The following is a 23,740-nucleotide window of genomic DNA, read 5'->3' on the forward strand; positions in this document are numbered from 1 at the left end:
TGTGTGGCTCACAGAGGGGGCTCACCTTTTGGAACACCATTAGTACTGAAAAAACACCCATATATTTAAGATAAGTTAAAGGTGAGAAATATCTATATACTTCATCACCTTAAAGGCTTATAGGATCCTTTTGCAACACTGTGGGAGATCTTACAAGTAGTCTCTCCAGTTCATATAAATACTGTACTTTTAGAATTCTCCCTCTGGATTTCCCTAATTGTTAAAAGCAATTTCCAATCTTGATATTCCTTCTCACAGTAAATTTGCATTTGGGTATCAATGTATTTAGCACAGTGGTTAAAAGACATGGAGTGACTGTGTCCCTCTTTTTATGGTTCTGAGGTAACAATTTACTCTGGCATCTGCTTGGGCCCTGTAGAACCAGGGAGAATACAGATTCCCTTCCTGTGAGATTTCAGGGGGCTTCAGAAAAGAGCTTTAAATATACCCCAATTCTGGGCATACCACAACAGTTTATAACAAAAGAGTCTCCACATGACAAGTCCAATCAAGCATTCAATTTGTTTTCAACTGTACTACTGAAGACCAACTAACACTTACCACACAGCCAGACACTTAATAGGACCAAGAAAGCTGGATCATCTCTGGCCCACTGATCCTTTGTCTGCTTTCGATAATGAAAGTTTCTATAAACCTTCTGCGGGGATGTGAACAGGTAGAACATCTGCCATGCAGCAAACTCAAAATCCATTTGCCGAAAACGAAAAAGCCTTCTCAAGTATTTGTAGCGCTTTGCTCCTGCTGTGTGTCTTGCTGCATCCCTGGAATTCAATGCTCCATTTCCCAGCGATGCAGAATTCACTGAAGTACTTGGTAACATCTTCCTGTGGGGGGGGGGGGGGCGCGGGAACTTTACTAGTAATCTGAAGAAAGTGTTGGCTACTAGCACTCCTCTTCTGAGTCATGTGGGACAGAAGTCACCTGACACTTCTCCAATCCTTGAGAAAAGTCAGGGGTCAAAACGAATGTAGTTGTTTCTGAGGCTTGGTTGGGGTTTGAGAACTGCCTATTGCAGTTCATCGAAGGCAGCACCACACCCTTCTGAACATAGTAACACTCATACAGGGGCCATACTTTTCCCACACCTCACCTCCCTCAGTCCTCAAAATAGTCCTCCCAGGGAGCAGCTACAGTGTGAGGAGCGGGCAGGGAGGGAGAGACCCAGAGAGAGGGAAAGGAAGGGCGAGAGAGAGGGAGATTAAGATTCTGAATAAAATTCTGGCTCAAAACCCCACGCTCTTAAAACACCAACTCTTTATTAAGACAGGGTGTCAAACTCATTTTCACCGGGGGGCCACATCAGCCTCACGTCTGCTTTCAAAGGGCCGAAATAATTCTATGACTGTGTAAATGTAACTATGCTTTAACCATTAAGGAGTTGAAATTACGTTCGGCCCTTTGAAGGCAACCGCAAGGCTGATGTGGCCTCGGATGAAAATAAGTTTGACACCCTTGCTTTAAGAGAAACCTTTGTTTAGGCCAATTAGAAACGAAATGATGTTACCAACCAGGCAAAGTAAACGACCTAAATCTCACAGGCGGTCCATCAAAGCATTGCCAGCAGGCAACTTGTTCACTAGGCGGCATTACAAAAATAAAGCAAAACTAAATCCAGTATTTTTCTCCGTTAATAGTTCAGCTTAAGAATGTCACCGCTGAGAGACCTGTTGAATCACTCTAAAGCCAGGTGAGGGCAGTCAGTCACGGTCCGGCCCCCGCGTCCCGGAGACTCAGGTCTAGCTCCGCCCCAGCAGACCCCGCCCAGGGTAGGGGTGCCAGATACAAACAAATAAAATCGTCCATTTACTTTGGCATATGACAAAGGAATGCTTGTTAGTATAAGTACGTCTCAAAAAGTGAGTGGGGCATTCTCATAACAAAAACTATTCTTTGTTTATCTGAAATTCAACCGCAGATTAGCGTCGGATGTTTTACCCGGCCGCCCCACAGAAGGCCGAGGAGCAGGCCCCGAGTTAGTCACTCCAGGGCCAGAGAGACCGGGCTGCCAGTGGCCGGAGGAGACGGCACCGGGCGAGCCCAAGGCGTGCCCGCACAGAGTCCTTAAGACTCACCTGGAGTTGCCTTGCGGCCTCCACCGGCTCCAAACTAGTCCGGTACCTCGGCCTAGCAGCCTAGCCGAGCAACCACTGGGCTGACGTCCCTTCCCACAACGTAGACGGCCACCGGATGAGACACATGACCCGCGCCTACTTCCGCCGCGCCGGGCCTCTCTTATTATTGCTCGCGCGAGCTCGCCGGAAGTTGTTGCTGCCGCTTTCCGGGTCCTTCTGGGGTGTCGCGGGTGGACCGCCCAGTCGTGGCCATTGCCGACCGAAGCTGTCCGAGTGGCAGCCGGTGGGAGGTGCAGTCATGCCTCGGTATTACGAGGACAAACCGGACGGCGGCGCGTGCGCCGGCGTGAAGGAGGACCTGGGCGAATGTCTGTTGCAGTCCGACTGCGTGCTTCAGGTAGTGCAGTCGGGCAGCCAGTGCTGGAAAGGGGAGGCCGGCCGGGGCGGGGGTGGGGGAAGGTGTCCCGGGCCGTTTGCGGGGGCGGTGAGGATAAGTGACTCAAAGTTACTGGTGTTGAGTGCAGATTACAACCCGGGTTTAATAGACTTGGATATAGCCACAGTTGGAGCCTCAGTTCCCTCCGGTTTTAAATTGGAGATAAAGATAGCACCCCATTGGATTTTTGTGACAAACCATTTCCTTTAAAAAAATATTTATTGAATGCTGCCACTGTGCTAGATTCTGAGTGCCTTTTCCAATTGTTGGGGTAATCACTTGTGTGCAGTTAGATATACAGTTTTAGGAAGTTGCTATTTCAAAGGAAACTATCCCAAAATGGACATAAACATAAAGCTATATCTGTGTTTCTTCTGATTCGTGATTTACATTTGGTTCACTGATTTTAGCAGTCAGCCAGACTGGCCTCCCAGTGTCTGTAAAACTTTTCAGTTAAGAATTTAAAAGGTTATGTAGTCCAGCTTTTATGTGCAAGTGAGGAAACAGGTGTCCTGCCTTCAGACTCCCCTGGCCAGAGCTATTTCCAGACTACTGATTCTTCGGTACACCTATTCAGCCAGCTCCCGATAAATACCTGTTAAGTGGCAGGCATGCTACCAAGCACTGGAGACACACAGGAATAGTTAGTCACTACCTACACAAGGTGGTTCTGAGGGGAAGAGTGAACAAGTGAGCGGCTAAATTCCTGTGATAAGGGCTGATTACGCATTTAGTAAATATTTAACGGGTAAATTTAGGAGCAAAATGCCATGGGAGCCCAGTGGAGAGCACCTCATTTTACTAAAGAATTTGGGAATTTTCACAGAGGAGGAGTCATTTGATCTGAGTCTTAAAGGTTGAGTAATAGTTACTAATTAAAGGAGTGGGGGCTGTGGTGGTTATGGGGAGAATCTGGAAGAACAGCCTGTACAGACTCAGGAAGGTGTGGGAAGGCGGAGGAAGCTAGTGCCTGTTGGGCTGAAGGATGGGGAGTATGACAGAAGGCTTGAGAGGAAGGTTGCCGGTTGTGAACGCCCTTGTGTGTCAAGAGGGAGTTTGGATTTTATCCTAACATTTAGCGTCAAGAAGGCCATGGAGATGAGCGATCAAGGGAATAAAGTACATAGAGTAGGACTGAGGAAAGAAACTTGGGTAATTTGTTGTAATGATTGAAATCAATGAAATATTTAGCAAACATTTTGGTGCCAACCTCTAAGTCAGGGAACATACAGATGACCGGGACACATTCTCTCATGTGTAGAAGAAACTGCATCTCTGGAATGTTAGAAAGTGTTAGTCAAAGAAAATTACCAGGATGCATGGCACAGAGTTTGCTTTCCCCTGTTGATATGTGGCCTTACTGATGCTGGACTTGGTCACCCAGGAGAGCCTAATGTTTATAAACATCCCCTTAAAGGGAAGTGCATTTACAGTTTGAGGTAAATTCATCCTGAAGGGTGATTTCCACTGGAGTGTAAAAGGGCAGTACAGGGGCAGAACATTGGGTTTTGCAGATTCAGGACAATATCCTATCCTCTCTGGTGGGTTTGGGGAGTGGTTGCAGTGATGGGCTGGGGTGTGAAAATTTGCTTGAGGGGAAATCTCTGAAGATGCAGAGTAGGTAAAATTTGGGTTAATTTTTCCCGGTGCATGAACATACCAGATGTTTCTATTTAAGTAGTACTCCATCTTACCTCCATTAACTTCTGTCTAAAGTATTACTAACACTAAAAATGTTCTAACTTTAGGGTACCTAATTTTGGCTATTTGAGCTTTTAAATTAACACTAAACAGGGTCATTTTATCATCAAAGTTGCTTGAGATAAAATTGCAAAATTATATCTTCCTTTATATTGTCAAGGACTGCATAAGGCTGATGTTTATAAGCAGCAAAAGTTTTACTTTAATATTTCCTTAACAGTCATAATATTTTTATTTTCCTCATGAATTGCATATCAGAATTTGATATCATTAAACTTCAAGTAATTCAGAAATTTCAAGTTTAGTCTGCTTTTTCCAGGTGTTTTATGTATTTATATTTCTGGGGAATTAAACCCTTTTAACAGTTCCCTGCTCTGCCCTGTGGCATGCACTTCCCCTGCTTTGTGATGTGCTCACACTGCCAGTTAGCCTTTGCATGTGTACACCTTCTTTCCTAACTCATATGAAAAGCCCTGTGTAGGCAGGAATATCTAGTACATATTCATTTTTTATCTTCCTGATCTAGGAAGATAAAAACTGATCTAGGCCCTGGCTGGTGTAGCTCAGTGGATTGAGCACTGGCCTGTGAAGCAAAGGGTTGCTGGTTCGAGTCCCAGTCAGGGCACATGCCTGGGTTGCAGGCCAGGTCCCCAGTAGGGGACACATGAGAGGCAACCGCACATTGATGTTTCTCTCCCACTCTTTCTCCTTCCCTTCCCCTCTCTCTAAAATAAATAAATAAAATATTTTTAAAAAATTGTAAAAAAAACTGATCTAGGATTGTTCTGATTTATTTATGTTTTAGTAAATTAGTTCTTATGAAGGTTTAGTTACTAGACAAATTAGTAGGGTAGGGCATTCAAAAAGAAATTTTGCCCTGGCCAGGTGGCTCAGCTAGTTGGAGCATCATCCTGTATGCCAAGGAGTTAGTTGCTGGTTCGGTTCTGGTCAGGGTGCATATGGGAGGTAACTGATCAATTGACGTTTCTCTCAAATCCATAAAAAACATGTTCTCGGTGAGGATTTTTTCTAAATATTCAGAAAGAAATGTTATGCCAATTAAAATTTCATTTTGCGAGTTGTGTAATATTCCTTCTGTAGATGCATCTGTGTGTACAATATATTTAAGTGCCTTTGTGTTAAATTTACAGAATTTTAAAAAATATTTTAAGATAATGCAGAGGTAGTAGTAGGGTTTTTATTCCATGATACCTTAAAAGGAAAATACCACTGAGTTTTAGCTCTTACCTAGTTTTGCAGTTGTTACTTTGTCAAGTCAGATATTTAAGTTACGCCTTTTTAAAAAAGGCTTATTAAGAGTCAGAAGCAAGCATTTCTCCTGTGAACATTCTTGTAACAGCATCCTGCTGTGATGGCCAGAAGGGAATGATGGTTTAATCTTGTTTCCTTGGTAACTTTCTTTTGAGTTTTCACTGCTTAAAGATGAGTTCATTTTACATCAGGTTTGGGCAGATTTCCTCACAAGAATATGTCAATTCTGCTCACATCTTCTTTTCCTCTTGCAGTTCTTACTCAGTTGAGCTTCTCAGAATAGAGAACTTGACTGTGGGGGCCAGGAGGTGGGAAAATGCAAAGATGTGTTGGAGGTAAAATACTTGCATTATAGAGGTACAAGTGGAGACTTTAAAGGCACTTGATACTCCTTCCACAACAAGCCCTCCCGTTCACCACATGCCTGATCTCTCATATGCATGTGTTCTCTCTCTGTCAAACACACCACATTCTTCTGTCTCTAGTTCTGGAGTGTAAACATTTCAAGAACATGGGAGAAGCCATTCGTACTTTCACCTTTACTCTTCCCTTTCCCACCCACAAGAAGCTGGAGATACCAGTTTTTAGATTTATATGTATACATTTTAAAGAAAAATATCCCACAGAAACCAGTGTTTTCAAAAACTCAAGAGCCTCCTTAAAGTGCCCAGAATTAGTATACACATTTTTTCTTCTGTCCTTTTTTTCCTTAAGCACCAATAGTCAAAATGAATTAGGAACTATTTCTTACATAATTTACCATTTTCTTCTTTTGCATTTTTTAAGAACTAATTTCAGAAGCTGTTTGTTAGAAAATTTCCAGGTATTTATATTGTTTTGTGTGTCATAGGAAGGAAAATCCCCTCGGCAATGTCTGAAGGAAGGAAACTGCAAAGCTCTGAAATACTCATTTTTTGAATGTAAAAGATCAATGGTAAGAAAAGACTTTTTAAAGCTTACCCTATAAATTAGTTATGTAGAATTAAATACGTGAGTGACGTAACTATAAATAGGTTGCAGTGACCCTGCAGAACTCCAGTGAGTCAATGTGAAGTAGCATTCATAAAAACTCAGTTGACTATTCTGTTATTCTGCCACTGCACTAAGCACAGCTGTTGACATCATGAATATTTTAAGGTATGATAATGAAGTCTTGGCAAGTATAATATAAAGTAGTGATTCACTATTAGTCCTCCACGAAAGGACTGATATCACTCCTAATTCAACTTCAATTACACATGCTTGGCAAAAACCTGAAATATAATTTAAATTGTGTTGGTAATTTTACTTAATACTTCAAACAATGAATGTATAACTAAGAACGAAGATTTGATGGAAAGTTTGAATTATCTTTTCTCATAGTAGTAAATATCTAGTCATCCTGCTTATGGTTCCCATGTTTAAAGATTATTAATTTTTTGAAAATACGGCTTTTAACTTCATGTAGTGATCAGATGAAGAAGTGGCTGTCTGTCTCACATTTGCAGTTGTGGACTCATTAATAGGTTTATCTCTAAAGTAATTCCTTCCTGTAGAGTTTCTAGGGAGTGATGCTGACAGCAGTGCAAACTTACCTTATATACTGACTTGGACCCTCCACCCTTCCCCTTAAGAGGCCATACTGTGAACTGAATCGCCTCATCCTTTGAATAGACAATTTAAGGACTTTTAATCCCCCAATGGTTACTTGTTACTTACCATTTTTCAAGGCTCTTCTTTTTTCAGTTGCTATTTGAATAGTAATCCAAACAAATTAGAGATAGTTTGCTAGAAAAATATACATTGAGTGTAGTTCAGAGAAAAAGATAAATGTAATTGGGATTCTACTTGAGAAGAAAATCCTTATTGTGACCTTAAATGCAAATTTTGTTTTTAACTCCATCTTTAGTATTTTGGGTTCTTTGTGGGGTTTTTAATAGTTCTGAAAATTGACTTTAAAAAAATTCTATTTCCGGTTTCTATTGTCTAGGTGTAATTTGTTCTTTTTCTAACATCTTAAGGTGAACACTTAGCTCTTAAGGTGAACACTTATTTTTTTTAGCCTTTTTTTGCATATCATTTATATTAAATGTCCAGAATAGACAAATATATACAAACTGAAAGTAGATTCATGGTTGCTAGTACTGGTGACATGGGGAAGAGGGATATGGAGGAAGGAATGGGAGTGATTGTGATGATGGTGACTATGCAAAAAAACCTCTTGAATTGTATTTAAGATGAGTTAATTGTATTGTTGGTGGTAAAACGGCACCAGGTATTAGGCCCATGGAGTCACACCAGACCTTAGTTCAGCATCTTGGTACTTGAGTTCTGGCTAAGAAAGAACTCAGAGCCAAGACTCAAGCTATAAGAGAAACTTGATTTAAAAAGTCACAAAGGGGCCCTGTCTGGTGTAGCTCAGTGGATTGAGCGCGGGCCTGTGAACTGAGGGTTCGAGGTTCCATTCCCAGTCAGGGCACATGCCTGGGTTGCAGGCCAGTTCCCAGTGGGGGACACACGAGAGGCAACCATACATTGATGTTTCTCTCCCCCATCTCCTTTCCTTCCCCTCTAAAGATAAATAAATAAAATCTTATTTTTAAAAAAAGTCACAAAGGTAGAAGTGAGCTGTAGAGGAAGGTTCCGAAAATGAGTTACGGAGGCGGAAGGGCCTTTGGAGTTTACAAGAGAGCATACTTGGGGGAAGGAGGTAGGAAGGCTCCCATAGAGAGAGCAGAGACAGTTGCCTTTTTGATTGTGCTGGAAACTGATTTACTTCTCTCCTGTACTGATCCCCCTTACCAAAGTTGTATTTAATTATGTTGTACAAAATCTGATTTAATTGTACATTTATTTTCAGTTGGATGCCAGATCAAGATTCAGAGGAAGAAAAGGATATTGATAAGTATTCTGTTGAAACCAAGATGGAAACAACAAAGGATTTCCTCTGTTGTTAAAACATAGCAACCAAGATAGAAACATACTTTTATCTTATACCTGTTCGGTCGGACCATAGAACCCTGGAGAGAAAGAATGAGTTCTGGTTTTGAATGTATATAAAGTAGATGATTCTCTTGCTCTAAGTTATTTTTAGAAGGAAAATTTAATTGACTAGTTATGAGTGCGGAGTATAATAAATGTGTTTTAAGAATTATTCTAAAGCACAAAGATTGTTATTTACAAGCTTGACTCCTTAACCGAATGGCACACTTTGTACATCCTGTGTGAATATCATGAAGGCCACTGAGGGCACGGTTAAAATCAGTAACATGGAGCCTGGGGAGAAAACGTCTATTGGGAAGGTTTAGGATGAAGCTTTTCTTTTATTCAGTCTGTCCTATTTAGTTCTAAAATAAATTGTGCTTGATTTCTTGGAGAAGAAATGTTTCATTTGCACTGATTCACTTAAGGGTAAGAGCCTTAGAACCTTAATATCATGTGTTAGGCATAGCTGGATTCGAAGCCCCAGATTCGGTTGCCAGAGCCCTTTGCCTCCATCTCTCTACCTTGCAGTTTTTGCTTCCTGGCCTCACTTTCAGGCTGCCCCTCTCTTGTGATGGGAAAGAGAACAGTGTCAGCCAAAAGTCCTGTTCTTAAGATCCATAATCCAAAAAGAAGAGAGAGAATCTCCTTTACCTGGGGCTACATGTCAGATTCTACAAAAGAACTGTTGTCTTCCCTGGATCACCTGCCCTTGAATCACACCAGTCCCAGTGGAAAAAGGAATAGGGCCAGGCTCTCAGCCAGGCCCGGGTCTGATAATTCCCATGAGAATCACAGTGGGTGAGTGATGGGCCTCTTCTCAAAAAGAAAGGATTCAGCACAAACTGAAAAAATAGATGCGTTCACTATGGAAAGCAAGAGTAAAAAAAATAAAATGCTTGAAAAAGTTTAGAATCACAGTAATTTTATTCTGATCACTTAATATAGTACAGAGATGAATATGAACCCAAGTTTTCAACTTTCAGTTTTGAAGAATGAAGAACCATGGCTTCTTTATAACATCCACAGGTTATTAGAGTTAAAGCAGTCAAGGTATTCCGTAGCTTGTTTCTTTTAAATGCTCACCTAAAGTTGTGAGGGTTCCACACAGCACTAGTCCTTATTGCCGAACCCTGGGGGTCTATTGCATGTACTACTTTTCACTGAGAAAGGGAAAATGATGTTTTTTTTAAAATATATTTTATTGATTATACCATTACAGTTGTTCTATTCCCCGCCTTCATTCCCCTCCACCCTGCACACCCCCTCCCCCACCATTCTCCCCCCCTTAGTTTATAACCACGTGTCTCAAGTTCTTTGGATTCTATATTTCCCCCACTATTCTCGCCCTCCCCCCTATCTATTTTCTACCTACCATCTATGCTATTTGCTGTGCCTTCTCCCCCCTACTCCACCTCCCACCCCCGTTTCTAACCCTCCATGTGTTCTTCATTTCTATGGTTCCACTCCTGACCTAGCTGTCCTCTTGGTTTGCTTTTGTTTTAGGTGTGGTTGTTAATAACTGTGTGTTTGCTGTCCTTTCACTGTTAATATTTTTCATCTTCTTTTTCTTATATAAGTCCCTTTAGCATTTCATATAATAAGGGCTTGGTGATGATGAACTCCTTGAACTTGACCTTATCTGAGAAGCACTTTATCTGTCCTTCCATTCTAAATGAAAGTTTTGCTGGATAAAGCAATCTTGGCTGTAGGTCTTTGGATTTCATGACTTGGAATACTTCTTTCCAGCCCCTTCTTGCCTGTAAGGTCTCTTTTGAGAAATCCGCTGACAGTCTGATGGGTACTCCTTTGTAGGTGACTGTCCCCTTATCCCTTGCTGCTTCTAGGATTCTCTCCTTCATTTTAGTCTTGGCTAATGTAATTATGATGTGCCTTGGTGTGTTCCTTCTTGGGTCCAACTTCTTTGGCACTCTCTGAGCTTCCTGGATTTCCTGGAAGTCTATTTCCTTTGCCAGACTGGGGAAGTTCTCCTTTATTATTTGTTCAAATAAGTTTTCCACTCGTGGCTGTTTCTTTCCCCCTTCTGGTACCCCTATAATCCGGATGTTGGAACGTTTAAAGATGTCCTGGAGGTTCCTAAGCCTCTCCTCATTTTTTTGAATTCTCATTTCTTCATTCCTTTCTGGTGGGATGTTTTGTTCTTCCTTCTGGTCCATTCCATTGATTTGAGTCCCAGTTTCCTTTCCATCACTATTGGTTTCCTGTGCATCTCCCTTCATTTCAATTAGTTTAGCCTTCATATGTTCCTCTAATTTGTGACTATGTTCCTCTAATTTGTGACTATAATCTACCAGGTCTGTGAGCATCGTGATAAATAGTGTCTTGAATTGTGCTTCTGAGAGGCTGGCAATTTCTCGGTCGCTTAGAGTTATTGGCTCTGGGACTTTGAGTTCTTCTTGCACCATCTTTTGGGCTGTTCGTGCCTGTTCCATAGCAGGATCAGAGCCCTAAAGTGTTCACTAGAACAGGGCAGCTAAGTCACTGGGTTGTGGCACTGTATGTGGGGGCGGGGTCAAAGAGGGACTATGGCGTCCTGTCTGCCGCCTGCCACCGTGGCCCTCTCTGGTGCCGCAGTTGCTGCCATCACCCGGCCCACGCGTCTCGTCCCACTGCACGCGAGTGTGACACCGCCGTGAGCCCTCGCCCCCTGGGGCCTGCATGGTCTGTCTCACTGTGCGCGAATGTGCGACCGTGGTCAGTCTGCCCCGCACCCCAACTGGTTCCGGGCTGCCCGCGCGCCTGGGTTGGGGACCTGTCCTGCCCGACCCTGTTCGCTGCTGGCTCCGCCCTTCTTACCGTCCCCGTTGAACAGTTAGATGTAGTCGGACTTCCGTATAATTCAATTTTCTGTCCTTTGGTTGTGTCTTTGTTTCTCCAAACCTTTGTTGTATTCAAACTTGGTTGTGGGAGAAGGCACAGTGTTTCCACCTATGCCTCCATCTTGGCGGAAGTCCTCGGGTTTTTTCAATAATACTTTTATAAGTACTTAAGTGCTACAGGTTTTAAGAATAACTGATAAGAAATCTTGCTAAAATTGTTATAGAACTATATTTTTCTTTTAGTAACAGCTTTATTGAGAGCTTCATTTGGAGGAATTCACATGCTATAAAATTTACCCTTGAAGTATATACAATTCATTTGTTTTGTATTTTGAATTTTTAGTCAGAGTTGTGCAACATTACCATTAATTCCAGATCATTTTCACCTCCCCAAAGAGAAACCCCATACCCTTGAGCAGTTACTCCCATTCTCTTTCCCCTAGCACCCAGCAACCATTAATATACCTTCTCTGTCTGTAGATTTGCCTTTGTAGGATTATACGTGGCCTTTTGTAACTGGCTTCTTTCACCTACAGTGTTTTCAAGGCTCATCCATATATAGCATCTGTCTGTACTTAATTCATTTTTACTGCAGAATAATATTCCATAGCATAGCGAGACTGCATTTTATTTATCCATTCCTCAGTCATTTGCACCTTGGGGCTATTATGACTAATGTTATAATAGGGTATACAGCTGGTCCTGGAATGTCTATTTATTAAACGTCATCTTGTTACAACATTGATGTGATGCTGTAGAACTTAACTCTTGCTTATGTCAATTAGTCTATGGTAAAAAATGGTTTCATTATAGGCTGTTTTGCTTAAAGTCCAGAACCTATCAATAACGTTCAGTGAGAATTTACTGTATACCTAAGAGTGGCATTACTGGGTCATTTAACTCAATGTTTTGATGAGCTGCCACACTTTTGCAGCATGGCTACACCAGCAATGAATAAAGATTTCAGTGTGTCCACATCATTACCAACGGTTGTTATTTTTTATCTATTTGATATAGACATTCTAGGTTTGAAGTGCTATCTGGTATCTAGTTGGGATTTTGATTGGCATTTCCCTAAGGGTTAATGATGTTGAGCATGTTTTCAGGTGCTTACTGGCCACTTTTATATCTTTGGAGAAGTGTCTGCTCAAGTCCTTTATCAATTTTTCAACTGAATTATCTTTTTACTATTGAGTTGTAAGAGTTCTTCATATGTTGTGTATACAAGTTCCTTAAACACAAATCACTGGTAAATGTTTCCTCCCAATTTGTGATTTGTCTTCCCTTTCTTTATGCTGTCTTTTGAAGCAAATTTTAATGTTGATGAATTCAGTTTATCTTTTGATTTTTATCTAAGAAAACCACTGCCTAATCCAAGTTGATGGACATCTATTCCTATGTTTTCATGTAAGAGTTTTATAGTTTTAGTTTATGTGTAGCTCTATAATCCATTTAAAAAATAATTTCTGATACTTGCATAAGTAACTGTATAATTAGTGGTAGAATACATATAATGTAAAATTTATCATCTTTACCACTTTTTAAGTATATAATTTAACAATGCTAAGTATATTCACCTTGATATGCAACCGATCTCTGGAACATTTTTCATCTTCCGAAACTGAAACTTTATACCCATTAAACAACCCCTCATCACCCTGTCCCTCCAACCCCTGGCAGCCACCATCTACTGATGGTGAGCATCACTTCATGTTGTTATTGGGCATTTGTAAACCTTCTTTGGAGAAATCTCTACTCAAGTTCTCTGCCCATTTCCAAGTAGGGTTGTGTGCCACTCTATCTGTTTTTACTTTTGTTGCTTATGCTTTTGGTGTCATAGCCACAAAATCATTGCCCAGTCTAATAAAGTCCTTCCATTTTATTCTAGGAGTTTTATGTTTTACTTCTTAGGTTTAGGTCTTTCATCTAGTTTGAGTTGATTCTGTATATCGTGTAAGGTAAGATCTCATTTCATCCTTTTGTGTACTAATACCTAGTTTTCCTGGCATCTTTGGTAAAAAGACCGTCCTTTCCTCTTTGAATGGTGTTGGCATCCTTGTTGAGGATCATTTGTCTAAACGTATGCCAGGGTTTATTTCTGGGTAATCTGTTCTGTTTCACTGATCTATATGTCTGTCTTTATGCCATGCCACACAGTTTTGGTCACTGTAGCTTTGTAATAAGTTTTGAAATCAAGAAATGTGAGACCTCCAACTTTGTTAGTTTTTGAGATTGTTTTTGCTATTCAGAATTCATTGATATTCCATATGAATTTTAGGATGGACTGAATCTGTTTATCACTTTGAGGAATATTGTTATCTTAACAGTATGGAGTCTTCCAGTCCATTTACATGAGAAGTCTTTCTACCTGTTGATGTTTTCTTTAATTTCTTTCAGCAACATCTTGTAATTTTTCAGTGTACAAGACTCTTGATTCCTAAATAGGTTAGGTTTATTCCTAAGTATCATTCTTTTTTTATGCAACTGAAAATGGAATTGTTTTCTTAATTTTCTTTTTAGGTTATTTGGATGATGGGTTAACTTTTTATAATTTTACTGTGAAATACAGTAGACATACAGAAAAATACATAGGATGTTTGTATAATGTTAACTGATAACTATAAATCTGCACATTACTACCATCTAGGTCAACAGAAAATTGAATGACCCCTTGTGATGCCTGACTTTTCTCAGAGGCCCTTCTGCTCACCTCTGAGAGAAAACCCCTCTTCTGGTGTTTGCCACACTCTGCTCTCAAGTTTTCCTTCTCCCTTGAGCGTGTTGCATTTGGCCCTTGAGATGTGTTAGAGTACTGTAGTGACCCCTATTATCTATGGGGAATAATGTTTCAAGACCCCCAATGGGTGCCTGAAACTGTGCATAGTACTGAACCCTGTATATACTATGTTTTTTTCCTATACATACATACCTTTGGTAATGTTTCATTTAAAAAGCGAGCAAAGTAAGAGATTAACAGTAACAAAAAAATGTGATAATTATAACAATAAACTGTAATAAAAGTTATGTGATTGTGGTCTCTCTCAAAATCTTACTGTACTATACTCACCCTTCTTGCAGTGATATGTCGATTGTGGGTAACTGAACCATGGAAAATGAAACCTTGCATGGGGGTGGGGGTTCTACTAGAACAGATTATAGCACTAGACTAGAGAGAAGCAACATGGTCTAGTGCAGGAATGGGGAAGATTTTAACAGAACACCAGAGTGGACGGTGTGGTCATTTATCAGGAAGACTTGGCCTGCATGGAGGAGGGGATGCGGGAGTTTGGTGTTGACATGCTGCGTTAAAGACACTCAAGTAGAATGACTAGGATGCAGTTGGATGTATAGATGGATCTGGACCTAGAGAGTCTTGGTGGACCTAGAAATTTGGGAGTCGTTGGCAAATAAGTGGTAATTTATCCCATAGGAATAGTTAACACTTCAGGAAGAGCATCAAAGTGAGAAGTTATGGACCGAGACCTGAAGAACACAATGTTAATGATGAGTGATAGACAGCAAGCAAATCAGAGTGAGGAGGATGGTAAGAGGTAGAACTACCAGGAGAGTGAAGCCACTGAAGCCAAAGGAGAGCAAGTGCAAGGAGGAGGAAGGATGAAGTGCTCTGTGTTTCTACGTCCATCTCTCTAGTGAAGATATCCTCCTTACAGTGGAAACAAAGCAAGCTTCCTATCCTCCCTAATCTGTCTCAGCTTTTTTTTTTTCCTTTCTGTTTGTTAAATGGTACAACAGAGAGATAGCATCCTAGGGTCTGCATTTGAATGCAGACCTGCCTGGACCTGCCAGAAAGGTCCGCCAGGAGCCTGGTGCAGGAAGGAATCAAAGCAAAGGTAGTGCTGAGGCACAAAAGGGGTCTGAGGGGGGATTTGAAGTGTGACTATTCTGATCTCACACTTTCAGGATTCTGCGCCACAGCTCAGATAGTGGTAGCTGTAAGGAGAGTAAGACAAAGAGTTATTACCCATTGCCAAATCTCAGCACAGAATGGAGACGGGTGGCACAGCACTGTGCCCATTTCATGGACAAAGATGGGTGTTCTAACTGTCATCTTCCATGGTGAAGCCAAGACTTGTTTTCAAAACAAGCTTCAAAAAATAAGACAAGTGGCTTTTTTTGGCTACATATCCCTACCATAAACAAAACCAAAAGACAACTAACAAATACCTTTTAAAATGCAGCAACATGATTAATATATTGTATATTTAAAAACAAAAAAGACCCCTACTCTAATGAAGTCATAAGAATAGAAATACAAGTATAAAAGATGTTCAGTTTTCACAGTAATCAGAGATAGGGAAATTGGAACAAGGTGCCATTTTAAACATCAGTAAGGATAAAAGGAAGAGGCCCATGCTGTGGGTGGTAAGCTTATCTTTCTGGGAATAACGGGCAAACCTCGTTTTATTGGGCTTTGCGGATACAGAGTTTTTACAAATTGAAGGCAAGAACCTCCACCAGCAAAAAGATAACTCACTGAAGTCCCAGATGATGGTTAACATTTTTTAGCAGTAATTTTTAATTGAGGTATGTATGTACAGTGGTTTTTTTAGACAATGCTATTACACAGGCAGTAGACTACAGTATAGTATAAACATTTCTATGCACTGGGAAACCGTAAGGTTGAAGTGACTCACTTTATTGGGACAATCACTTTACATTACTGCCAGGAATTTATCCAAGGGAATTCACTGGGTACATGTGCCTAGGAAAAAGTGCAACATGTGGTCCTGGTCATAACAAACAAACCATTAATGAAACATTTTATCAAGTCACACCGCAGATGACCAGGCAACCCACAGAGAAGATGTGACCCATATTAATGGACATGGGTCAGTGACAACCATATCTAACAAACATAATGCTGAGGCACCTCATAATGGCCTTGTGAAGAAGGTACCATTGTGTCAGTACTTTGCACATGAGGAAGCAGAGCCTCAAAGAAACTAACTTGCTTGGAACCACCAGCCAAGGAGTGACCCGACAGGATTGGGACCTGCGTCTGTCTTAAGTAGACATCCACACTCTTAGTCCCACATCACAACGCCCCTTCACTTCATATTAAGTGAAAAAAGGTCATAAAACAAGTCTCATGGTCCTATGTTTACAAACACCCAGGTGTTCAATGCAATGCCCATTAATAATCATCCAGTCAGATGCTGGCCAAAAGACTAGTCCTCCTAATGCAATAGAATGAATCAGGCAAGACCAAGTTTAATGTTCTTGTCAGTTATTTATTTTTTTATCATTCTAAAGACTAGCACATTTACAGCATACATGGCTTTGAATGAGCTAAGGATATATAAAATGGTAACTACATGTTTATATATATATTAATACTGTCTGAAACAAATAAATAAAAGTACTTTAGTGCACTAAGCTTGGTAAATACAGTCGTGTACAGACAAGTGGTATTATACAATATTTGTATATTTTAAAGGAAACCGAAGGCGTCTGCGCCACAGGTGCTTTGACAGAACCCACAGCACATCCTGAGTTTTTGGTCGGTCTCCACATTTCTTATTCAGTGGGGGCCTTACAAGGAACACTGGATGGAACCTCTTATTTCATGACATCCTGCAAGACTGCCTTCCTTGTACAACTGAAAACTCAAAGCTCCTGTGTGTCCCTAGGAGCTGCTGGCCACCATGGTGATGTGCCTAGCTCAGGAAGCATGGTAAGTGTGTGAGGCCCTTTGAGACTTGTCACGTGGGAGCCCAGCAGCAGTGCTCAGACGGAATATGGGAACCTGAATATTTTCTACGTGATAAGCCAAGTCAGGGTTTCATGGCTGTCCATAACATGAAGACAAAATTGGAAAAATAATTCACAATGAGGTGCCACATGTGAAACTGACAACTGACAACATTTGCTATATTCCCTTCTGATAAACACAGGTATTTAATGCTCTTCAGATCCCCCCCCCCAAAATTCTGAAAACAATATGGGTGGCATTTAATTTAAAAAGACAAGGGAATATTTTTAAAGGTAGTGATACTAAAATGAGAGAAGATGGAAATGTGAAAGGTACTAGAAAAATTACAAATTAAATGAAATGGACAGGTAAAAGGCTAACCAGCCATATGGGAAACTGAACAGGGACTGGCAGGAGAGGACCTGGCATCAGCTGCTGCCACCTCTGCAAGTGGGTTTGGTGGACGTGGGTTTCTCTGCCACCACCCTCCAGTGAATCCAGCTTCAGCAGAGATGGTAAGCAGCTGTCCGTCACTGACGTGTCTTCCACACCAGTGCACACTCGACCAGTGGAAACTTTCCTTCCACAGGAAATCAGAACACAGCAGGCTGTCTGTGCACTGACTTCCAAGTAGGAGGGATCTGGAAGGTCATCCAGTTCCACCTTTACCAGTGGCTCACCCCGTGTGTCCCTGCCACGGGTGGTCCTTCCTGGCTGCGCTTCAGCTGCCCAGGCTACTACATTTCCAAGTGGCATTTCTAAAGGAGCCCAAAGAGTAATCCCCAGAATTGTAGGCACAGGAATTTCCCAAGGGTGCACCAATCATTAGGATTAGCCTCATGAATGTGCCAAATATATTCCTTTTACAGCCTTCTAAATAACAAACATCATCATAAACAGAGTTGATAAAACATATACACTAAGAAAAAACTCTGCTATGTACAGATAAGACTCATCATCTTATAATAGATGACCAGACATCATTTTCTATGAAATTCCTAAGTTTTATGGCCCATTAATCCCTTTCAACACTCTCACTTTGGGAGCTAGTTTCAACTTTTTCAATAGTCACCTCACATAACAGAATGAAAATAGGATAGTAACAATTATTGCAAACCTAAAAGACACTTTCATCCGTCAAATATTGTCTTTCAGAAGACAATAAATAGTAAACCCACTAAGGACATCTGATCTGAAAAGATTCAGGCTTCCACCATCTACACACATAAATCTCCACTGCTGCGAGAGGCATCAGCCATACCCACTCGAGGTCCTGGGGTGCTGTAACAGCATCCATGTGAGAAGGGGACATGCACCCTGGGTCACTAGACATGGAGATGAGAGAACAGAAGACAGCTGGCTTCCCATTCTCAAGCAGACACCCTGTTCTATAACTCGTAAGGGATAGAAGAGGTCCCCATTGTGTGAGTGGCTTTGTAAGTGTTATCTTCTAGTCAAGTCTTAACCCAGGCCTTTTCTCAACCTCTACTGCAACTCTTGGCTCCACCTGTGCTGCCACAGACATAATGCATTAGAGCCACCTGCTCTCACTACACGAGCCAGAGCTAGCTTCTTTCCCCAAATCTTGAATTAGCTTGTAACATGGTCTGTCCAGGATTCAACTGTTTACTGTTTTACATTCAGATTTTTAAAAAGTAGATTGTACTTCGATGTTCAATTTTGAGTTACTTGGTAGAAAAATAAGTGAGCAGCTGCCTAAAAGCAGCTGCCTTTTAGCATTTCAGACCTACCTAGCTTGATTCCTGGAGGTGACTGCCAATGATGCCTCTGTGGTCCTGGCTGCAGGCTGTTTAACTGGGCAGTCGTTACTACCCACGCTCCTGAGCCAAACATTACCTCCTACCGATTCCAACGGGATAAAAAACATGCTCCATAGACTCTTTAGTGAAATATTTTACAACACAAAAGTAAAAACCAATCCTTCAGGTCTTCTTGAAGAATTCATATATGACACTAGAGGGTATCCATATTTGTTATATAACAGCTAATTAGAGGACACCGTGTGTTCAAGTTTCAACCTTGCCGTAAGTCCCTTCAGGAGGCCTGTAATGCTTGGGGAAAGCCTTCAGCTGCAGGGAATTAAATGCATATTTGCGACTTCCAACATTCTTCATTGTATTTTCTCTTCGACAACCCTCACTGGGGAAAAAACAAGCACAAGAAATGACAGCAGTAAAAAAGGAAAAAAAAGAAAAGACTTAAACTAAGATGGAATGAACTGATTATTTTATAGCATTAAAAAAAAGGTTAATTTAAATGGGTGCCAGGCTATTTCCAACAATATGCACATAAGACGGTGGGTTTCTGAGCAAGGCAATTAAGAAGCACAGCAATGAATAGGTGTATGGGACTGCATGTTTTGCATTTGCGAAAGCAGCACTGTATCTAAATGAAAGCAAACTTTTTAAAAAAGCTAATGGCTTCGTGTATTTCATTTCTAGATATTTCAGGGTTCTATCCTAACTAGTCGTACAAAGATTCTGTTACATAGCAAATTAAATGGAAAACAAGGGAGTGCCACTCGTACCAAAGCCTTTAAAGAACTGCATCTTTCTATGTTAGCCACAGCTATTAATCACCTCAAATGCAAAATGCTGGTTTCCCTTACAGAATTCAACATGTAGCAAAGCCATGTGACTGAGAAGGCTATGCTAATGGGCTGTCTCTTAAGTGGGTGCAGAACAGTCCTGTGGTCCCAGGTGATGTTGCACGGTGGGTCTGCATGGCTATCAGGGCTGAGGTGTCCTGAAGGAGTGACCCCACTGAGGTCCCCTCGTGGCAGCCAGCCACTCTCTCCAGGTGAACTGCCCTCACTGTGGTCACCTTTCAGAAGAGTGCTGCCAAGCCAGTGAGAGACAACAGGTGCCCCTCCCTAGAGAACCCACGACCAGCTGTATTTGATGGGGGGCTGTCTTGGCAACCCAGTGTGCAAAGCAAGCGCAGAGCAGGAGGATGAGGGGCAGGCAGTTCTCACGTTCCCAAATCAGGGGAGTTCTCTGGAAAGCGTTCCGGTGTAGACATCAAATTAACAGGCAAAAGCAACTCAATATAAATGACTTCCTGTCGTCTAATTGTATTTTTATATTTTCTGAGACTACCAATGAAATCAACTAGTTATCTAATTTAGTACAAAAACCCTTTATGAGATGTAAAATGTAGAGTTACCAAGAAACAGTGATTAAAAAATATTTACAATTGTATGAACACCCTTATGTCATACATTTTTAAAAAATATCGGTGGCACGTGCTCAATGAGCTTTTTAAAGTGAAAATGACATTCTCATTTTCAAGAACATGTAAACTATTTTGGGGAAAACAGTAATTTTATTCAGAAGATAAACATGGGTAGTTCAGAAAAGTATTCACCTGCTTGTTATTAAGTAATTTAGTAACTCAAATATGCTTCCTTGTCATCAGAGCCTCAAGCCCTCAGCAAGATAATGTGTCATTGGAGCTGAACACCTAGGCCATAGGAGAGGGGGCCTCCAGAGTAAACAGTGATCATGTCTGTCTAACATCCAATAATCTGATAAAATATAATTCCAATTAAAGCAGAAGCTCTGGGTTCTATGCACAGTCCCATTTAATCTTTGGAGACTCACATTATCGGACTATTTCTGATAGGGCTTCTCCATGTATATAGAAACGCACATTTTCAAAACCACCTATCATGAATAAATGCCTAACTCCTTTGAGGAGCAAAGAATAATTTGGGAACTGTGACATTACCTTTTATTTACATGTTAAAGAAGGTAATTACTGATTTAACTGGCTGAATACATTATACAATCATTTCTTTTTCGAAACATCCATCTTTTTAGTGAAAAATTAGAATGAAAACCTAAACAACTCACTCTAGGGATACTTCTGGCTTTCCCTGTCTGGCGGGTTCCTCCACTTTAGGACCCATGTGGATGCACAGGTGTCTTAGTGACCCTGAGTGTCTAGAGTGACCAGTTCTCAGCGTTAGCAACAGCTTAGAAGCCACCTGAAAATCATCATCGAATCTCAGGGACTCCCCTTTCTTGAACCATCTTCCCCGCTTTGTTTCATCTTGCCTATTTCTCACTAAAGCACAAAAGATTCCAGATATACATGTAGCTTGATTTAGAGTAAAAGGCCTTAGTGAGATTAAAATTCAGCACAATGGGTGGGCATACTGAGTCTCTTTTCTTAGATATTCTACCAAAAAAGAAAACAAAACAAAACAAAAACCAACAGCCCACAGCACTAGGCTGATGGTGTCCTACATGGTGCTGGCCTTGCGATTGCAGAGTTAGAACGTGCTGACTTTTGACCCGGCCCCTGGAGAGAAAAACAAAGAACCATATCTTCTCTTTTATCCATCTCATATCCTCTCAACCTATTGCCAATCCTACATGTAGCAGGAAGGCCTGGCTTCACCACGACAGCCAAGGAGTGGCTGTGGCGTCCATGCCTGTGACCCCAAGCAGGGGCTTCCCCAGCTGGCCTGGCCTTCCTTTGCTGTGTGAGCCTCTGATGAGTCACAGGTGTACACATGGGCCCAGGAAAGAGGGGGCAGGCTGTCTGTAGTCACCTGTGCACGGCTTCTGCCTGGCCTGGAGGTGAGAACCAGCACATGTCACTCCTGCGGGGCACCAGGGCACTGTGAGTGGGATCTGAGCATGTCTGTGGACTCTATTTTCCCTCCTTCAAATAAAGTAAAAAGAGTCTTAGTTGATGTGTGCACCACGATCTAGAGGAGAGCAAGTGGTCAACGCACTTCTCCTGGAATCACAACTGACAAGTTCTACAATCTACTGTGTCACGTTCTACAATCTACTGCCACCAGTCCCTGGCATTTGCAGAGTGGCTCCCTACTGAAGGATGTCGGAAGCTGTGCCACAGAACAGCCACCTCATTTATTCTAGAAAAGACAGTGCAACCAACACTGCACCTGTGAGAAGACTGGACTCTCCCCAGGTGTGACGCCTGCCCCAGAGCTCCTACAGGGCTCTGCTGGGTCCAGGAAAGAGGGATGGAGGCCCAGGTGTGTGAGGAGGACTAGCTTCCATTTTAGCATTTGAAGCCTGAGTCTGGCGCTTATCACTCACTGCCAACTGCTTCTGTGATTCCTAAAACCCAGACTCAGATATGACGCCATGCCAGAGAAATCCCAGAGAAAGTTCTGGAAGTCTTGGGGAGGGACTGTAAAGGCAAGATTCTGTTGTGGACTGAGTGTGTGTGCATGCGTGGATGCAAAGTTTTTGAAAACACTAGCTTTTCTAAATTCACCCCAATTTTTCTTGACTGGTAAAAAATATTTCATGAAATACAGTGTATGAGGAACCAGCTGGAGGTCAAAAAGAGTTCACAATACAATTTGCACTGAAAGAGAAGCCACCAAGTATTACACGGGGTCTCTGGAATTTTCCCAATTCATTCTGTTACCTTTATAGGTGTACGACTACCCTTCTGCCAAATGTGAATATAAGGTTATAAATCACCCCACTTTGTGGACAGTGACTTGTTACAATGCAGAGTGATGCGAGCAGAAACCAAAGTGACTCTGCGCCTCCCACAGCTCCGTCCAGCACGACTACCCAGAAGGTGGGCCTCCTTTCTCGGTCACTTTTCTTCAACCTTTTTTTTTTCATTATTAACTACATTTGATTTGTAGAGATAAAAGATGTCCGGACTTTAATCCAAATTTAAAGCTGCAATCTTTAAAAGGAAAAATGCTATTTCAAGGAAAACAAATGTATATAACTTTAACAGCCTTCTGTTAATATATGTATTATTAATTCCTGTGGTCAGTTTAATGATCCTTAAAGATTTACAAGAGTAAATCTGAGGTCACATGCAGTATGTTCTCTGATGTGCCGGACTTGGTACAATGCACTGTTGTGTCCACAACTTTGTGTCACCTCGAGTTGGAAATCATAAATATGAGCAAGGAGATGTTATGATTCTGCAAACTGTTTGCTACTGCAATTTAAGGAACTGCGCTTTGAAATGAAAGCAGAAAGTCAATGTCCTAATAAATAGGCTTATACAGATGAACCAGTTATAAAGCATCTATCATTTTCTTATCATTTCTCTTCAAAAGGAAAGGAAAGGTTAGCAGTACATTTAAAGAGTAGTATCAAATATACAAATTCTTTCAGACAGAGTTCCTTTCTCTTGGAAACAGGGCACATGTGATATACAGGTAATAAATAGCTTTACATCAGAAAATAAGAGATTTGGTACAAGTAATTCCAGAACAGCTAACAGTGCAGTCACAGGGCACTGTAAGAATGTGTTACAAGCACTGAAAACTACAGAGTTTAAACGAGCAAGTCCTCTTGGTGAAATAATTTGGCAGGTATTTATAGTTCAGAACAACAAAACGCCAAACTATAAGGCATGAAATATTTCTTGGCAACCACGCTTTGACACATTCCTTCTGTCCAGTTAAGTATATCCTGGCACTTTTGTTTTCTTGTGATTTATTAATTTTTCATAATGATACTCATTTGCAACGCAATTTGGTCACCAGGTATGCTATGCTCAGAAAGAGCCACACAATCAGTAAATTGGGGCTCAGAGCTAATAAAGGGATGGAACAGAGGAGGCTGGGATCTAGTCTTAAGTCTCGGATGGGCACCAGGCCGCTCAGGTTCTTCTGGGTGACTACCTCCCGTGTTCCAATGCTGTGAAAAGGAGAAAGTTTGGGAGAAAGGAAAAGAAAAAGGGAAAG

The 23,740-nt window shown here is 41.4% G+C and overlaps 3 protein-coding genes across 20 annotated transcripts in view; 1 reads left to right on the top strand and 2 right to left on the bottom strand.

The window, feature by feature from the left end:
- UNC50 (unc-50 inner nuclear membrane RNA binding protein) overlaps positions 1–2,233 on the bottom strand; it is a 33,314-nt gene extending 31,081 nt beyond the window's left edge. Inside the window, exons 1-2 of one of the 2 annotated variants that reach the window (XM_037056806.1) lie at positions 2,159–2,233; positions 562–846 (exon numbers count right to left, since the gene is read on the bottom strand). In XM_037056806.1, coding sequence (XP_036912701.1) covers positions 562–846; positions 2,159–2,219 — 346 coding nt within the window. In that variant the 5' untranslated portion in view covers positions 2,220–2,233. Of the gene's footprint in view, positions 1–561; positions 847–2,093 lie in introns of both variants that reach the window. The other variant, XM_037056807.1, reaches the window with a different exon arrangement.
- Positions 2,234–2,291: 58 nt separating this feature from the next.
- Positions 2,292–9,339, top strand: COA5 (cytochrome c oxidase assembly factor 5). The gene is made up of 3 exons (XM_037056808.1): positions 2,292–2,490; positions 6,353–6,436; positions 8,342–9,339. The coding sequence occupies exons 1-3, from the start codon at positions 2,392–2,394 to the stop codon at positions 8,381–8,383; spliced, it is 225 nt and encodes a 74-aa protein (XP_036912703.1). The 5' UTR covers positions 2,292–2,391; the 3' UTR covers positions 8,384–9,339.
- A 7,495-nt stretch (positions 9,340–16,834) lies between these two features.
- Positions 16,835–23,740, bottom strand: part of INPP4A (inositol polyphosphate-4-phosphatase type I A) — a 126,687-nt gene continuing 119,781 nt past the window's right edge. For 7 of the 17 annotated variants that reach the window (XM_037056818.1, XM_037056827.1, XM_037056826.1 and 4 more), the window contains one exon: positions 16,835–19,176. In XM_037056818.1, coding sequence (XP_036912713.1) covers positions 19,044–19,176 — 133 coding nt within the window. In that variant the 3' untranslated portion in view covers positions 16,835–19,043. The other 10 variants (XM_037056810.1, XM_037056811.1, XM_037056820.1 and 7 more) reach the window with 2 other exon arrangements.

This window comes from Sturnira hondurensis, unplaced genomic scaffold (assembly GCF_014824575.4).
Source record: "Sturnira hondurensis isolate 20B ecotype Veracruz unplaced genomic scaffold, ASM1482457v3 Scaffold0009178, whole genome shotgun sequence".
In the NCBI taxonomy this organism is placed as follows: Eukaryota; Metazoa; Chordata; class Mammalia; order Chiroptera; family Phyllostomidae; genus Sturnira; species Sturnira hondurensis.

Bases quoted from the DNA above. Each gene is read 5' to 3' on its own strand.
- COA5 (XM_037056808.1), top strand. From the start codon at position 2,392: ATGCCTCGGTATTACGAGGACAAACCGGACGGCGGCGCGTGCGCCGGC. The intron at 2,491-6,352 runs GTAGTGCAGTCG...TGTGTGTCATAG, and splicing joins AGTCCGACTGCGTGCTTCAG to GAAGGAAAATCCCCTCGGCA. The intron at 6,437-8,341 runs GTAAGAAAAGAC...ATTTATTTTCAG, and splicing joins TTGAATGTAAAAGATCAATG to TTGGATGCCAGATCAAGATT.